The sequence below is a fragment of the Oncorhynchus tshawytscha genome, linkage group LG13 (genome assembly GCF_018296145.1).
Source record: "Oncorhynchus tshawytscha isolate Ot180627B linkage group LG13, Otsh_v2.0, whole genome shotgun sequence".
In the NCBI taxonomy this organism is placed as follows: Eukaryota; Metazoa; Chordata; class Actinopteri; order Salmoniformes; family Salmonidae; genus Oncorhynchus; species Oncorhynchus tshawytscha.
Window position 1 is genome coordinate 49465679 of NC_056441.1, and position 14541 is coordinate 49480219.

Sequence of the window (14541 nt, forward strand, 5' to 3'; positions counted from 1 at the left end):
ACACACACACACACACACACACACACACACACACACACACACACACACACACACACACACACACACACACACACACACACACACACACACACACACACACACACACACACACACACACACACACACACACACACACACAGAAACCACACACAGAGAAACCATATGTAAATGTGCTCATAGAAACCATATGTAAATGTGCTCATAGATTGTATCATAGGACAGCTGGTAAGGAACATTCAACACCAACACAACATTGCATTGTATTAACCACTGAAGTTCAGATACTAAAAAATACAATTTTAACTGTAATTTTGATGAGTAGTACAATTTACAAGGATGGTAAAAAAATAGCCAGTGTCCATAGTTACCTGGTCACTAGGAGGTTTCTTGTCTCCGTTGACACTTAAAAGCACGGCCTCCTCTGTGTTGTCACTCTTCATCTCCACCACTATGCCGCCCTTATTCGGTTTGGTACTAGAAGGACAGCTCGTAATCACCAGCATGACAAATATATTACCTTTTTCACACTACTACGAGCTGGCCTGTTTATGCCTCCACCATAGTTGCGATACTAAAAAGGACTAGAAACTATCCCAGCCAGCACAGTACGGTTCGGGTTAGCACGATAGTGTGAAAAGGGTATCTGATAGCAACTATAATGACACATCAGGTAAAATCATGGACAAAAAAAACGATGAGCTATTGTAGAGGTATCGTCTGAGGCATATTCAACAAATTAAGCGCTCTGATATAAAAAAAACTTTCCCCAAAATGCACAGCTCTTCCAGCAATCCTGGTTGGAGGATTCCTGGAAAACCTGGGAATTTTGAGAATGCTTCTGGAATTTTGCAAACCTTAAATACATTTTTTTTTAAATGGAAAACACACTTACAGATCCTGCTTGCCCGAACGACCACATGGGAGCTTGCCCTTCTTGTACAGGAAGTACAGCACACTGCCAAGGATAGCCAGCAGGAGAATACAGATGATGATGACAGCTATGATCACACCGCTGCCCTCTGGTGGGACAAAGAAGAAGAGGCGGAACCACTGGTCATTTCCTGTCCGGTAATTGATTTATGATAACTTCGTCCTCTTAAGGAGTTTCTGATGAGGATGATGATGATGGTGTGTGTGTGTGTGTGCATGTGCGTGGGGGTCGCTTGCATCATTCAGAGACAACAGCATGTACAGGTGGTGGTGGTGATGAACAGGTGTACAATCTCTGAACCAGGTTGTTCATCATGGAAGAAGTTCTTCATTGAGGACTAAAGCTCAGCCAGAAGGAACACTTTCCAGAGTTGGGCTGCTTGGTTTCTTTTTCAAAGAATACCAACCAGAACTACAGTATGACTACAGCATGACACAGGGAGAGAGAGAGAGTGAAGGAAGGTAAAGAGGCGGATGGGTGCACTTGGGGATGGACCTCCCCTGGAGGAAGGATGCAGATGTAGATGGATGGATCCATTTCCATCAAGGGAGAGAATGGGTGATACCACTCCATTCTCTCAGGAGGGGGATTGTACTCAAAATGCTCAATGTGCAAATTTAACTTTTCAGCCTGGTTTAACTTAGTTTTTTCTGATTATGTTTCCAATGATTCATGAAGCATCATACAGAGAAAATATACAAATGATAACATTGTAACTAACAATGTATGATGATAAAAAATGTTTTAAAAAATCTAGATTTCATAATTTTCCACTTTATCATTTATAAGTATCTCTCCACATAGATAAAGTTGTGTAATACGGTACATTTTCATGCAGTATTACAAAGTCACAAACCGGGAGATCCTATTAAATTATGAATTATTCCATATGTCACAGGTGTTGCCTCCTGAGTAGTGAGTACAAAGCCTGCCCCTGCATAGAGAACGAGGGTCCTGTGTTGAGAAAGCGAGAGCTGTGTGGGGGGTTGTGGAGGGTGATGGTGGTGGTGGTGGTGGTTGGGGGGGGGTTCAGTCTAGGCAGTGTGAGCTGGGTGGAGCGAGGGGTGGGCAGGGCAGCCTTCTAAGCGCATTAGGTGGGTGGCAACATCGACAAGAAGTCACAAACCTTTCTTGACTCTCTTCGGAGGAGTTACTGGCGTTACTGTTGTTACTGTCACTGGAGCTACCACTGTTACTGGAACTAATGGAGTTGTTACTGGACAAACCACATGGACACAGTTGTCACGATAATACACCAGCTCTATGGCAACACAACACTGTTAACGACTGTGCAACAACCGCCTTGTCTACTTAGCATGGCCCTAATCACTTAGCTCCGTGTTACAAACACAGATAGGCAGGAGACATGAACCAGGAAAGGCTCTGCAGTCTGCACTCCCCCCCCCCAAAAATGTCCTAATCATTTCCAGGAGCGGCAGCGCTGGCTACTTAATCCAATTTTGTCTGCAAATGAAACAACAAACAGGATTTTCCCTCAGAGGGACGTAGGCAAAGATTTCCTGGCATGACGTGAGCGGTCCGCTTGAGGAAATGGGAGTCAGGAGACTGTGTTGAGGGCACTTTTACCATCAGCGCACGGCTACAGTTTCAGCCTCGATCCTGATCTGTGTGCAAACAAGACAGCTATAGGCTATATTTATGCAATAGGGCGATACGCAGCCATTTAGTGAACATAGTCCGAAATAGGATGACAGCGTAGTAAGAGTTCTATGGCTGGTTTCCTGGACCCAGATTGAGCCTAATTCTGGACTAAAAAGCATGCTCAATGACAGCCCATTTTTAGTCCAGTTCAGGACAAGGCTTAATCTATCCGTGCCTGTGAAGCCGGGGCATGAATATTTAATTTAATCGAACATCTAATTGTGACAGTTATCAAAGAACAGATCAGGATATGTTTGTATTATATGACGGAGCAACATATGGAAGATAAACAGCTCTCGCACAGCAATTAGTCAATAAAAGGTTTCTCAACCATGACCGTCCTCATCAGTAGAAACCTTAGTGCACCCATAAAGACCATTTATGGGTTTTAATTCAGATTTGGGTCATTTCTAAAAGCACCTGTCGCGTTTTTATTTTTCTTCTCTTTAAAAAAAATTCGGCCTGACTCACATAGAAAGCTAAACTAGACCGTAAACCGTTCGAACACAAGATTGGGGGAAATATGATTGAGCACAGGGTGCGCGATTAATTGATAAATGAAGTTGCTTGTTTCAACACCATGGTCATTTTTTTATTGCATTCACAGGTGATCAGATCTCACAATGCTTGGGAAATGTTAAACACCCCGTTGATGTGATACAGTGATCTTCAAGGAATGTGCAGCATGACCGCAATAAAGACTACGTGGAACTCAACCAATGCCACAGCAGTGATGACAGTGAGTGTTATCTACTAAAAGAGTGGCACACTTACCTGTAGTACTGGGAGCTGACGAGGTCGTTTGGACAACTGAAAATAGGCAAAGGGGAGAATGACACTCTACTGTTAGCACACTGAGTTTGAGGGAAACTAAGAGAAGCTTTACTAAAGATGATTTGAAGCTCAGGTTCAAGTTTTCTCTTATGTTGCCATGAATTAAATCCTTCAGCCGTTAGTATATTCTGCCTGTTGATTTTCTCTTAACAGTCAGACCGGACATGTTGACATAAAATATACACGATATGACAAATAAGAAAGTGGACAGACAGAACTTACTGGCTTTGAGGCTGAAGGAGAAGGAGACTGTGCCATGGTCGTTGGAGGCGTTGCAGTAGGCTGTGACGTCAGAGGTCACCTTGATGCTCACCACACTGAGAACCTCGTCCTCTGTCTCTCTTTGGGACAACTTCAGGATCTGGCACAAACGGCGAAATAAAGTACAGATAAGACCAGAAACCGAACAGAGGGTGTGTCCCAAATGTCATCCTATGGGTCCCGGGTCAAAAGTAGTGCACTACAATGGGAAAAGACGGCCATTTGGGACGAACAATAAACATTATTGACAAATGTAGAGATGTCAGTTAAGAAAGGAATGTTGAACGTGAGTTGCTTTGTCGATTAACATTGTTACAGGAAATGACCCAGGAAGCCAGGATTGGGAACAGATCTGTGCATAAATAGATCAAAAGCTAGTCAAACATTGTCTGTATGAGCTGACCCAGAGAAGACCTCTTTCTGTCTGTCTGTCTACCTGTGATTTGTCAGAGGAGCTCCATGTGATAACAGGGGTTGGGTATCCTCTAGCGTGGCAGCTCAGCTTCTGGGACTTCTCTGGGCTCACCTCCTGGACTGGGTCTGCTGACTTCTTGATCTCTGGGCGTCCTGCATGGGAGAGGAGGAGGGTTAGTTGTGTGTGTGTGTGTATATGTGTGTGTGTGTTTGTGTGTGTTTGTGTTTGTGGGCTCACCCTCTACGAAGACACGTAAAGAGCCACTGGTCTCCAGTCCTTCCAGTGAAGACACCTTCACCACACACACGTACGTCCCCGCCATGTCAAACACAGCGTCCTTCAGGGTCAGTGTGTGGCCCTCTGCAACTTTTTTTCCTTTCTAGACACACACACACACACGTCTAAATAAATCAAATGTCACATGCGCAATGAAATAATTACTTACAAGCCCTTAACCAACAATTCAGCTCAAGAAATAAACTGAAGTAAATAATAATAAAAAGTAACACAATAAAATAACAAAAACGAGGCTATATACAGGGGTAAAACAGCGAGTACCAGCAGTGTAAAAACAAATGGTGGGGTCAATTTACAGTTGAAGTCAGAAGTTTACATAGACCTTAGCCAAAGACATTTAAACTCAGTTTTTCACAATTCCTGACATTTAATCCTAGTAAAAATTCCCTGTCTTAGGTCAGTTAGGATCAGCACTTTATTTTAAGAATGTGAAATGTCAGAATAAAAGTAGAGAGAATGATTTATTTCAGTTTTTGTTTCTTTCATCACATTCCCAGTGGGTCAGAAGTTTACATACAATCAATTAGTATTTGGTAGCATTACCTTTAAATTGTTTCACTTGGGTCAAACATTTCGGGTAGCCTTCCACAAGCTTCCCACAATAAGTTGGGTTAATTTTGGCCCATTCCTCCTGACAGAGCTGGTGTAACTGAGTCAGTTTGTAGGCCTCCTTGCTCGCACACACTTTTTCAGTTCTGCCCACAAATATTCTATAGGATTGAGGTCAGGGCTTTGTGATGGCCACCCCAATACCTTTATTTTGTTGTCCTTAAGTCATTTTGCCACAACTTTAGAATTATGCACCAGTCCCTCCTGCAGCAAAGCACCCCCACAACATGATGTTGCCACCCCGTGCTTCACGGTTGGGATGGTGTTCTTCGGCCTGCAAGCCTCCCCCTTTTTCCTCCAAACATAACAATGGTCATTATGGCCAAGCAGTTCTATTTTTGTTTCATCAGACCAGAGGACATTTCTCCAAAAAGTATGATCTTTGTCCCCATGTGCAGTTGCAAACCGTAGTCTGGCTTTTTTATGGAGGTTTTGGAGCAGTGGCTTCTTCCTTGCTGAGCGGCCTTTCAGGTTATGTCGATATAGGATTCGTTTTACTGTAGATATAGATACTTCTGTACCTGTTTCCTTCAGCATCTTCACAAGGTTCCTTGCTGTTGTTCTGGGATTGATTTGCACTTTTCGCACCAAAGTACGTTCATCTCTAGGAGACAGAACGCATCTCCTTCCTGAGCGGTATGACGGCTGCGTGGTCCCATGGTGTTAATACTTGCATACTATTGTTTGTACAGATGAACGTGGTACCTTCAGGCGTTTGGAAATTGCTCCCAAGGATGAACCAGACTTGTGCAGGTCCACAATTTGTTTTCTGAGGTCTTGGCTGATTTCTTTTGATTTTCCATGATGTCAAGCAAAGAGGCACTGAGTTTAAAGGTAGGCCTTGAAATACATACACAGGTACGCCTCCAATCGACTCAAATTATTTCAATTAGACTATGAGAAGCTTATAAAGCCATGACATAATTTTCTGGAATTTTCCAAGCTGTTTAAAGGCACAGTCAACTTAGTGTTGGTAAACTTCTGACCCACTGGAATTGTGATACAGTGAATGATAAGTGAAATAGTCTGTCTGTCTTGTTAATCTTGTTGGAAAAAGTATTTGTGTCATGCACAAAGTAGATGTCCTAACCGACTTGCCAAAACTATAGTTTGTTAACAAGAAATTTGTAGAGTGGTTGAAAAACAAGTTTTAATGACTCCAACATGGGTGGCAGGTAGTCTAGTGGTTAGAGCGTTGGACTAGTAACGAAGGTAAAAATCTGTCGTTCTGCCCCTGAACAAGGCAGTTAACCCACTGTTCCTAGGCCATCATTGAAAATAAGAATTTGTTCTTAACTGATTTGCCTAGTTAAATAAAGGTTAAAAAAAACCAATAACAATAAGTGTATGTAAACTTCTGACTTCAACTGTAAATAGTCCGGGTGGCCATCTGATTAAATGTTCAGCAGTCTTATGGCTTGGGGTAGGTACTATTAAGGAGCCTTTTGGTCCTAGACTTGGCGCTCTGGTACCGCTTGCCCGTGCGGTAGCAGAGAGAACAGTCTATGACTTGGGTGACTGGAGTCTATGACAATTTTATGGGCATTCCTCTGACACCGCCTGGTATATAGGTCCTTATAGGTCCAAGCTTGGCCCCAGTGATGTACTGGGGGGTACGCACTACCCTCTGTAGCGCCTGTAGCGCCTTACGGTCAGATGCCGAGCAGTTGCCATACCAGGCAGTGATGCTCTCAATGGTGCAGCTGTAGAACTTTCTGAGGATCTGGGGACCCGTGCAAATATTTTCAGTCTCCTGAGGGGGAATAGGTGTTGTCGTGCCCTCTTCACAGCTGTCTTGGTGTGTTTGGACCATGGTAGCTCGTTGGTGATTTGGACACCAAGGAACTTGAAACTCTCGACCCGCTCCACTACAGCCCCATCGATGATAATGGGGGCCTGTTCGGCCCACCATGATCTGCTCCTTTGTCTTGCACACATTGAGGAAGAGGTTGTTGTCCTGGCACCACACTGCCAGGTCTCTGACCTCCTCCCTATAGGCTGTCTCATCGTTGTCGGTGATCACTACCACTGTTGTGTCATTAGCAAACTTAATGATGGTGTTGGAGTCGTGTTTGGCCACACAGTCGTGGGTGAACAGGGAGTACAGGAGGGGACTAGGTGGGAAAGGGCAGTGTGGAGTGCGATTGAGATTGCGTCATCTATGGATCTGTTGGGGCGGTATGCAAATTGGAGTGGGTCTACGATATCCGGGATGATGCTGTTGATGTGAGCCATGACCAGCCTTTCAAAGCACTTCATGACTACCAACGTGAGTGCTACGGGGCGGTAATCATTGAGGCAGGTTACCTTCGCTTCCTTGGGCACAGGGACTATGGTGGTCTGCTTGAAACATGTAGGTATTACAAACTCGGTCAGGGAGAAGATGAAAATGTCAGTGAAGAAACTTGCCAGTTGGTCCGCGCATGCTCTGAGTACATGTCCTGGTAATCCGTCTGGCCCCGGGGCTTTGTGACTGTTGACCTGTTTAAAGGTCTTGCACACATCGGCTACCAAGACCATTATCACACAGTCGTCTGGATCAGCTGGTGCTCTCATGCATGCTTCAGTGTTGCTTGCCTATAAGCGAGCATGAAAGGCATTTAGCTCATCTGGTAGGCTCGCGTCACTGGTCAGCGCGCAGCTGGGTTTGCCTTTGTAGTCCGTAATAATTTTCAAGTCCTGCCACATCTGTTGAGTGTCAGAGTTGGTGTAGTAGGATTCAATCTTAATCCTGTATTGACTCTTTGCCTGTTTGATGGTTCGTAGCGGGATTTCTTATAAGTGTCCGGATTAGTGTCCCACTCCTTGAAAGTGGCAGCTCTAGCCTTTAGATCGATGCGGATGTTGCCTGTAATCCATGGCTCCTGGTTGGGATATGTAGGTACGGTCACGGTTGGGCGACGTCGTAAATGCACTTATTGATGAAGTCGATGACTGTGGTGGTATACTCCTCAATGCCACAGGATGAATCACGGAACATATTCCAGTCTGTGCTAGCAAAACTGTCCTGTAGTGTAGCATCTGCGTCATCTGACCACTTCCGTATTGAGAAAGTCACTGGTACTTCCTGCTTTAGTTTTTGATTGTAAGCAGGAATCAATCAGGAGGATAGAATTGTGGTCAGATTTGCCAAATGGATGGTAAGGGAGAGCTTTGTATGTGTCTCTGTGTGTGGAGTAAAGGTGGTCTGGAGTTGTTTTCCCTCTGGTTACACATGTGACATGCTGGTAGAAATGAGGTCAAACGGATTTAAGTTTGCATTAAAGGACCTGCATTAAAGTCCCCAGCCACTAGGAGTGCTGCTTCGAGAAGAGTATTTTCTTGTTTGCTTATGGCCTTATACAGCTGGTTGAGTGCGATCATAGTGCCAGTATCGGTTTGTGGTGATAAATAGACGATTACAAATAATATAGATGAGAACTCTCTTGGTAGATAGTGTGGTCTACAGCTTATCATAAGGTATTCTACCTCAGGCGAGCAATACCTTGAGACACACACCCCAGCCCCTCTTCTTACCAGACGTAGCTTCTCTGTCCTGCATGGAAAATCCCACCAGCTCTATATTATCTGTGTTGTCGACTCAGTGAAACATAAGATATTACAGTTTTTAATGTTCCATTGGTAGGACAGTCTTGATCTTACATCATCCATTTTGTTTTCCAATGATTGGCCAATAGAACGCATGGTAGTGGAGATTTACTTACTTAAATTCTCAGAAGGCAGCCCGATCTCCTCCCCCCTTTTCTCTGACTTTTCTTCACGCAAATTATAGGAATTTGGGCCCGTTCCCAAGAAAGATGTATATCCTTCGCATCGGACTCTTAAATAAAGAATCTTTGTCCAGTTCGAGGTGAGTAATCGCTTTTTTGATGTCCAGAAGTTATTTTTGGTCATTAGATTTGGTAGCAGCAACATGTGTATATACAAAATAAGTTTAAAAAATAAGTTAAAAAAAACAAGTTACAAACAATGCGAAAAAACAAACAAAATAGCACAGTTGGTTAGGAGCCCATAAAAAGGCCGCCATCCCCTCCGGTGCCAATCAAGCACAGCTACACCTCTTTTAGGAGAGTCGAAAGACACAGGGAGATTCGAAAGACACAGGCAGATTCGAAAGACACAGGAAGATTCGGAAGACACAGAGAGATCCGAAAGACGCAGAGAGATCCGAAAGACGCAGAGAGATCCAAAAGACACAGGGAGATCCGAAAGACACAGAGAGATCCAAAAGACACAGGGAGATCCGAAAGACACAGGGAGATTCGAAAGACCCAGGGTGATTCAAAAGATACTTGAGACAGATATCAGGGGGTTGTGGGAGCTGTTTAGTTAAACATTATCGATCATTGTCTTCTGCTGAAAAAAACATGGCTTTCCTTTCTCTGCCATATCGTGGATTGAGAGTTACCTATTTAACAGAACACAGCAGGAGTTATTTAATGGAAGCCTCTCTAACATAAACCAGGTAGAGTTTGGTTTATGTTAGTGAGTAAACCTGTCTTTTGACCTTCCACCAGTATTAAGTAAAGCCTGTGTGTCTACGTATGTTGATGACTCACATCACCTACCACAGCCAGTGAAATCACTGCAACACTGAACAACGAGCTGTAGTCAGTTCTAGAATGGGTGGCAGGTAATTAGCTAGTCCTAAACATATCAAAAACTAAAAGCTTTGTATTTGTGACCAAGCATTAGCTAAACCCTAAACCTAATATTGTAATGAATAATGTGGCAATTGAGCAAGTTGAGGAACTGCTTGGTGTAACCCTAGATTGTAAACTGACATGGTCACAACATATTGATGCAACGGTAGCGAAGATGGGGAGAGGTCTGTCCGAGATAAAGCACTGCCCCTGTTTCTTGACATCACAATCAACCAAACAAGTCCGACAGGCCTTAGTTTTATCACAGATGAACTACTGCACAGCTATATAGTCAATGCCACAAAGAAGCACATAGGCAAATTGACTGCATCACTACTTGTCTTTGTGAGAGGTATTGCCATGTTGAAAGTAGCTAATACACAGCTCTGACACCCATACATACCCCACAAGACATGCCACCAGGGGTCTCTTCACAGTCCCAAAGTCCAGAACAGACTATGGGAAACGCACAGTACTACATACAGCCATGACTACATGGAACTCTCTTCCACATCAAGTAACTCAAGCAAGCAGTAAAATCATTAAAAAATATATATAAAACAACACCTCATAGCACAACATGGAATGCGAAGAGACACACACACAAACACACGCACACACACACACGCATACACACACACTCTAAAACACACTCTACACACACACATGTTAATGTTGAGGTATTGTGTATTTTATTTTGTACATTTGTATTAAGAGAGTAATAATGTAACAATATATTGTATAATGTACTGTTTTATTTAAGATGTAGGCTGTTGTTGTGTTTTGTTGTAAGGTAATTGATTTAACCCCGTTTGGACCCTAGGAAGAGTACGGGGATCCTAATAAATACTAAATATCAGCATAGATAGATCGCCTCTAAAAATGAAATATACGGTAAAACAGTCTAATATAACTGTGTAGGAGTATAGCGTTTGACTCAGTGGGCTACTGTCATTTACCTTGAACCATACAGTGTGTGTGGGCAGGGAGGACAGAGCGTTGCATGTGGCCATCAGCTCCTCTCCCTGGGCCATGACATGGGTGTGTTTGGGAATCAATACAGCCGGATCCAGATCTATGGACACACAACATCCATTGTGAAGAACACTGCTACACTACTCTATATACAGTAGGCCAATGTTGGTAACCAGATCGAAGGAGCAATGGTATACATTGTTCACATCCAGTTTCACATTCCCAACCCACAGTTTGAGAACCAGTGCACTACATTCCACTACATTTCACTACTACTGCAATAATTAGGCCAGGAGTTTTTCCCAGAGCCAGGGAATAATTCCTGGTGCTACTAATAAGATCACAAAGAGGGCCCTAAAGTTTTTTCCCAGTCATGTCACAACTCCTGGTGCTACTAACAATGACTAACGTCCCAGAAATGTCCCGGAAGTACAGGACAGTTGTACCAGAGTAATGTCTCACTCACAGTCGACGAAGAGCTCTGTTTGCCCGAGGGTTTCTTCATACGTGTCCAGGTCCAGTGCTGTACACATGATGTTGCCGTTGCTTTGCCGCGTCACGTTTTTCAGGACCAATACGTTCAGATCAGATTCCAGCTCCTCCTACAGAGAGACAGCGGCATTCATAACATACATCAACAGTGTTGTGTATGACCAAAGACACACACACACACACACACACACACACATATACACACACACACACACACACACAAAATCCACATCCAGAGGTATAGGCCCATCCAATCACTTACAGTAAACACATGCATAAATGTACATAGTTCTGTTTATAGTTGGAGACAGAAAGCATTTTATTTAACAGTTTTACATGGGACTAGGAGATAGGCAAGGGTTTCTTACCATATTGTGCATGAATGTAAAGGGTGGTTGAGGATTCCCGTTGGCACGGCAATGAACCTCAACTGTGTCTCCTTCTTTGACACTACCCTTTGGTGACTCCACCCACACATCAAGGGAAGTGGTTGGATCTGAAGAGATTTTTACATCCATTCGATTTAACCTTTATTTATCCAGGCAAGTCAACAAGATTCTAATTCTCGTTGACAAATATGACTTGGAAATTGGCAAGTATGGCCATATAAAGTACAGGACAAGAGAAACTTGACAGAAACACGTGGCGACAGCACAAAGAGTCAGAAAATAAAAAACGTTGCACGGCGGCATAGTTACTTGTATTTAAGATTCATGCTTCTTGTTGAGACTGAACAAGACTTGAGATGGCACTGTGCTTGTGTACATCTGTGACTGTGCATGTGTATAGTTTTCTACTGTCTCCATATGAGGGGGGACACATTAAGATTGTGGCACAGTAGACTCACAGTAGACAGTGATGTTGATCTTGTTGGTTTCAGTCATCTTGGTTCCACCGGGGACAAGGTAGCTGACTTCGCAGTAGAATAACGAATCCTTGTCTTTCTTGACCACATTCAGGTGAAGGTCACTCTGGACAGTGTACAGACCACTGGACTCCTTAGTGACCAGGGTCACCACACTGACCTCTGTGAGACATGCAGCACATATGGAAAACAGAGAACTTGAGTTACTGGAGAAGTGTAGCTGCTTACACATGTTGATGCATCCCCAATGGCCAGGTTGGGAGAGAGAATACATGGGGTGGTTTACTATCACATACTTTTGTCTTCTATTTTTAATATTTTCCACAGCCACATCTCATATTCAGGCACATGAAACAGACATCTATTTCTCCAACAGGCTGTCATACTAATCCGTAGATCATTGTTCTTCAATTTCACTGTCAAATTCCTGACTGACATCAATCTGCCTTTCACCTTTGATAACCCCAAAGTTATTCCTTGTGAGATCACGAGGCATCTTTACAACATTCTAAATGTGTTTATTATTGTCACGTTGCCAGCACAAAAAAAGCAGGAAGAAGTTTCACATAGCGTAGATACTAATGTGTCTATGGACACTGTGGTCCAAGCCTTAGTAGTACTCACCGCCTGGTGTGTTCTGCAGTGAGCTCTGGTCACGGTACCAAGTGATGTTGGGCCTGGGGTAGCCGTTCTTAGCCTCACAGCTCCCTATCTGTGGAGAAAAATGACGTTACACGGACAGTGTAAACCCTTTTCTCCTGAAAACCATGTACTCGATTTCGGGGATAAAAAGCTCAATGTTTTTTTTGTGTTTTTTTTTACAATAAGACCGACATACTTTCATTTCACTAAATGTCAGTGTTACAAGCCCTCAAAAGTTACAAGCCCTTACCTTATCCCCATGCTATAACCTGAGGTCCTCACTGTCTATCGCTAACAATGTGGTTTTTCGTTTGTTCGTCTTTACCTTAGTTGGGTACTCATTGCTGACAGAGATCCCAGATTCCTCCCCCGTGATGATTGGACGATCAGGTGACGCTAGAGAGGAACAATGGATGACATCAAATAGAGAGCAATAGCTAGAATATGGAAGCTTTATAAGCATGCCACATGCTTTTTAGTCCAGGACTAGGCTAAATTTGGGTCCAGGAAACTGGCCCTAGGAATGGGTGCATCACGCTCTTACCGAACACCTTGAGCGCAGTGCGTCCCTCGTCGCTACCGGCTGACATCCCGTTGACGTGGCAGATGAACTCTAGCTCATCCTCCAGCTTCACGTCCCTGATGGTCAGCACCACCTCGCTGCTATTCCCCATCCCCTTCACATTGATCTTGTCTGTGAACTGCCCGCCCCGGTCGACTACCTGCATGGTGCCGTTTCCGTAGTAGATCCTCAAGCGGACATTGGTCTTCGTGATCTACGATCCAAGTCGAAGATCATTGTCAAAGTCAATTGGAAAACAGGGCAGAGACAGAGGGACGAATCCTTGAGATCCATGGGTGTAAAGTAAATATTTGTGCCCATGTAAATCTCCCATTTACATCGATGTTAGCTGATGCATAAATGTACAGATGTAGGTTAGGAATCAGCCCATAGAGCTAAGAGAGCATGTGTTCATTTGTGAAACAGGGATCTGAGATGGAAGGGATGTGTGCTAAAGCGCTAACAGATTTTGCAACCAGGCTAATGTGCGTGTGTGTGTGCGCGTGTGTCCATGTTCATGCATTTGTGTGTGGGACTACTCACCATGTACCACTGGATAATGACGTTGTCGGGGCTGTCTGAGACCGTGAACATGCATGTGATCTGGGCCGTGTCCCCCAGAAACACCTCCACTCTGTCCTCCATGTTCACCTGCACCTTGGCCCAGGCTGCTGTAGAGACACAGAGAAACAAGCCACATGTTTGAGATCATTTACAGCAGGCAGAGTGGGCAGAATCAGTCACGTTTACAGACCCTTTTCACAATGATGTGAAAGTTTGCAGTTTTGATCATACTTAGTAATAATTTCTGTACCAACATTAAAGATGGCCTCCGCAGTAGGTGGAAACAGCACCGATTGCCGCCACACCACCATCTTCTATCAATGAAAAAACTGTGTTTGTTGCTTGCAGTAACTTCTTTGTTGTTGTAATATCACAAACGGACATTGCTGTTTCACCATTAACACACACACACACACACACACACACACACACACACACACAGGCCTGGCCTGATATGGTCGGAGCTGAAAAAAAGCAACAAAAAGCTCATAATGGTCAAAGAAAAAAGAAGCAATGACAGGAATTCTGGGAGCCCACCCATGTCCATGGTAATGTTCTGCATTCCAGTGTGTCACCGTTTAGGAGGGAAGAAAGACTCAATTTACAGACAGCATAGTGAGCCAGTGTTCGGCTCTCTCACAGAGGAATGAGTGGTTCTTCCCTCCAAGCGTGTCTAGGACGACACACAGACCAGAAGGGCCATTATGCACTTTACACACATTATGAAAGCAGGCTCCTTCCTATAGCCTCTAGGTTGGCAATGACCCCTTGCTGTGCCTATAGACTTTT

General features: G+C 43.9%; 1 protein-coding gene across 4 annotated transcripts in view; it reads right to left on the reverse strand.

Moving 5' to 3' along the window:
• The window catches only part of LOC112244714 (cell surface glycoprotein MUC18), a 44759-nt gene that overhangs the window by 3109 nt on the left and 27109 nt on the right, over window positions 1-14541 (reverse strand). For 2 of the 4 annotated variants that reach the window (XM_024412466.2, XM_024412468.2), the window contains exons 2-16: window positions 13732-13859; window positions 13171-13402; window positions 12952-13022; window positions 12609-12696; window positions 11967-12146; window positions 11488-11615; window positions 11094-11229; window positions 10612-10727; window positions 4341-4482; window positions 4125-4255; window positions 3650-3788; window positions 3368-3403; window positions 2058-2147; window positions 893-1019; window positions 369-474 (exon numbers count right to left, since the gene is read on the reverse strand). In XM_024412466.2, coding sequence (XP_024268234.1) covers window positions 369-474; window positions 893-1019; window positions 2058-2147; window positions 3368-3403; window positions 3650-3788; window positions 4125-4255; window positions 4341-4482; window positions 10612-10727; window positions 11094-11229; window positions 11488-11615; window positions 11967-12146; window positions 12609-12696; window positions 12952-13022; window positions 13171-13402; window positions 13732-13859 — 1850 coding nt within the window. The remainder of the gene's footprint in view (window positions 1-368; window positions 475-892; window positions 1020-2057; window positions 2148-3367; window positions 3404-3649; window positions 3789-4124; window positions 4256-4340; window positions 4483-10611; window positions 10728-11093; window positions 11230-11487; window positions 11616-11966; window positions 12147-12608; window positions 12697-12951; window positions 13023-13170; window positions 13403-13731; window positions 13860-14541) is intronic. The other 2 variants (XM_024412467.2, XM_024412469.2) reach the window with 2 other exon arrangements.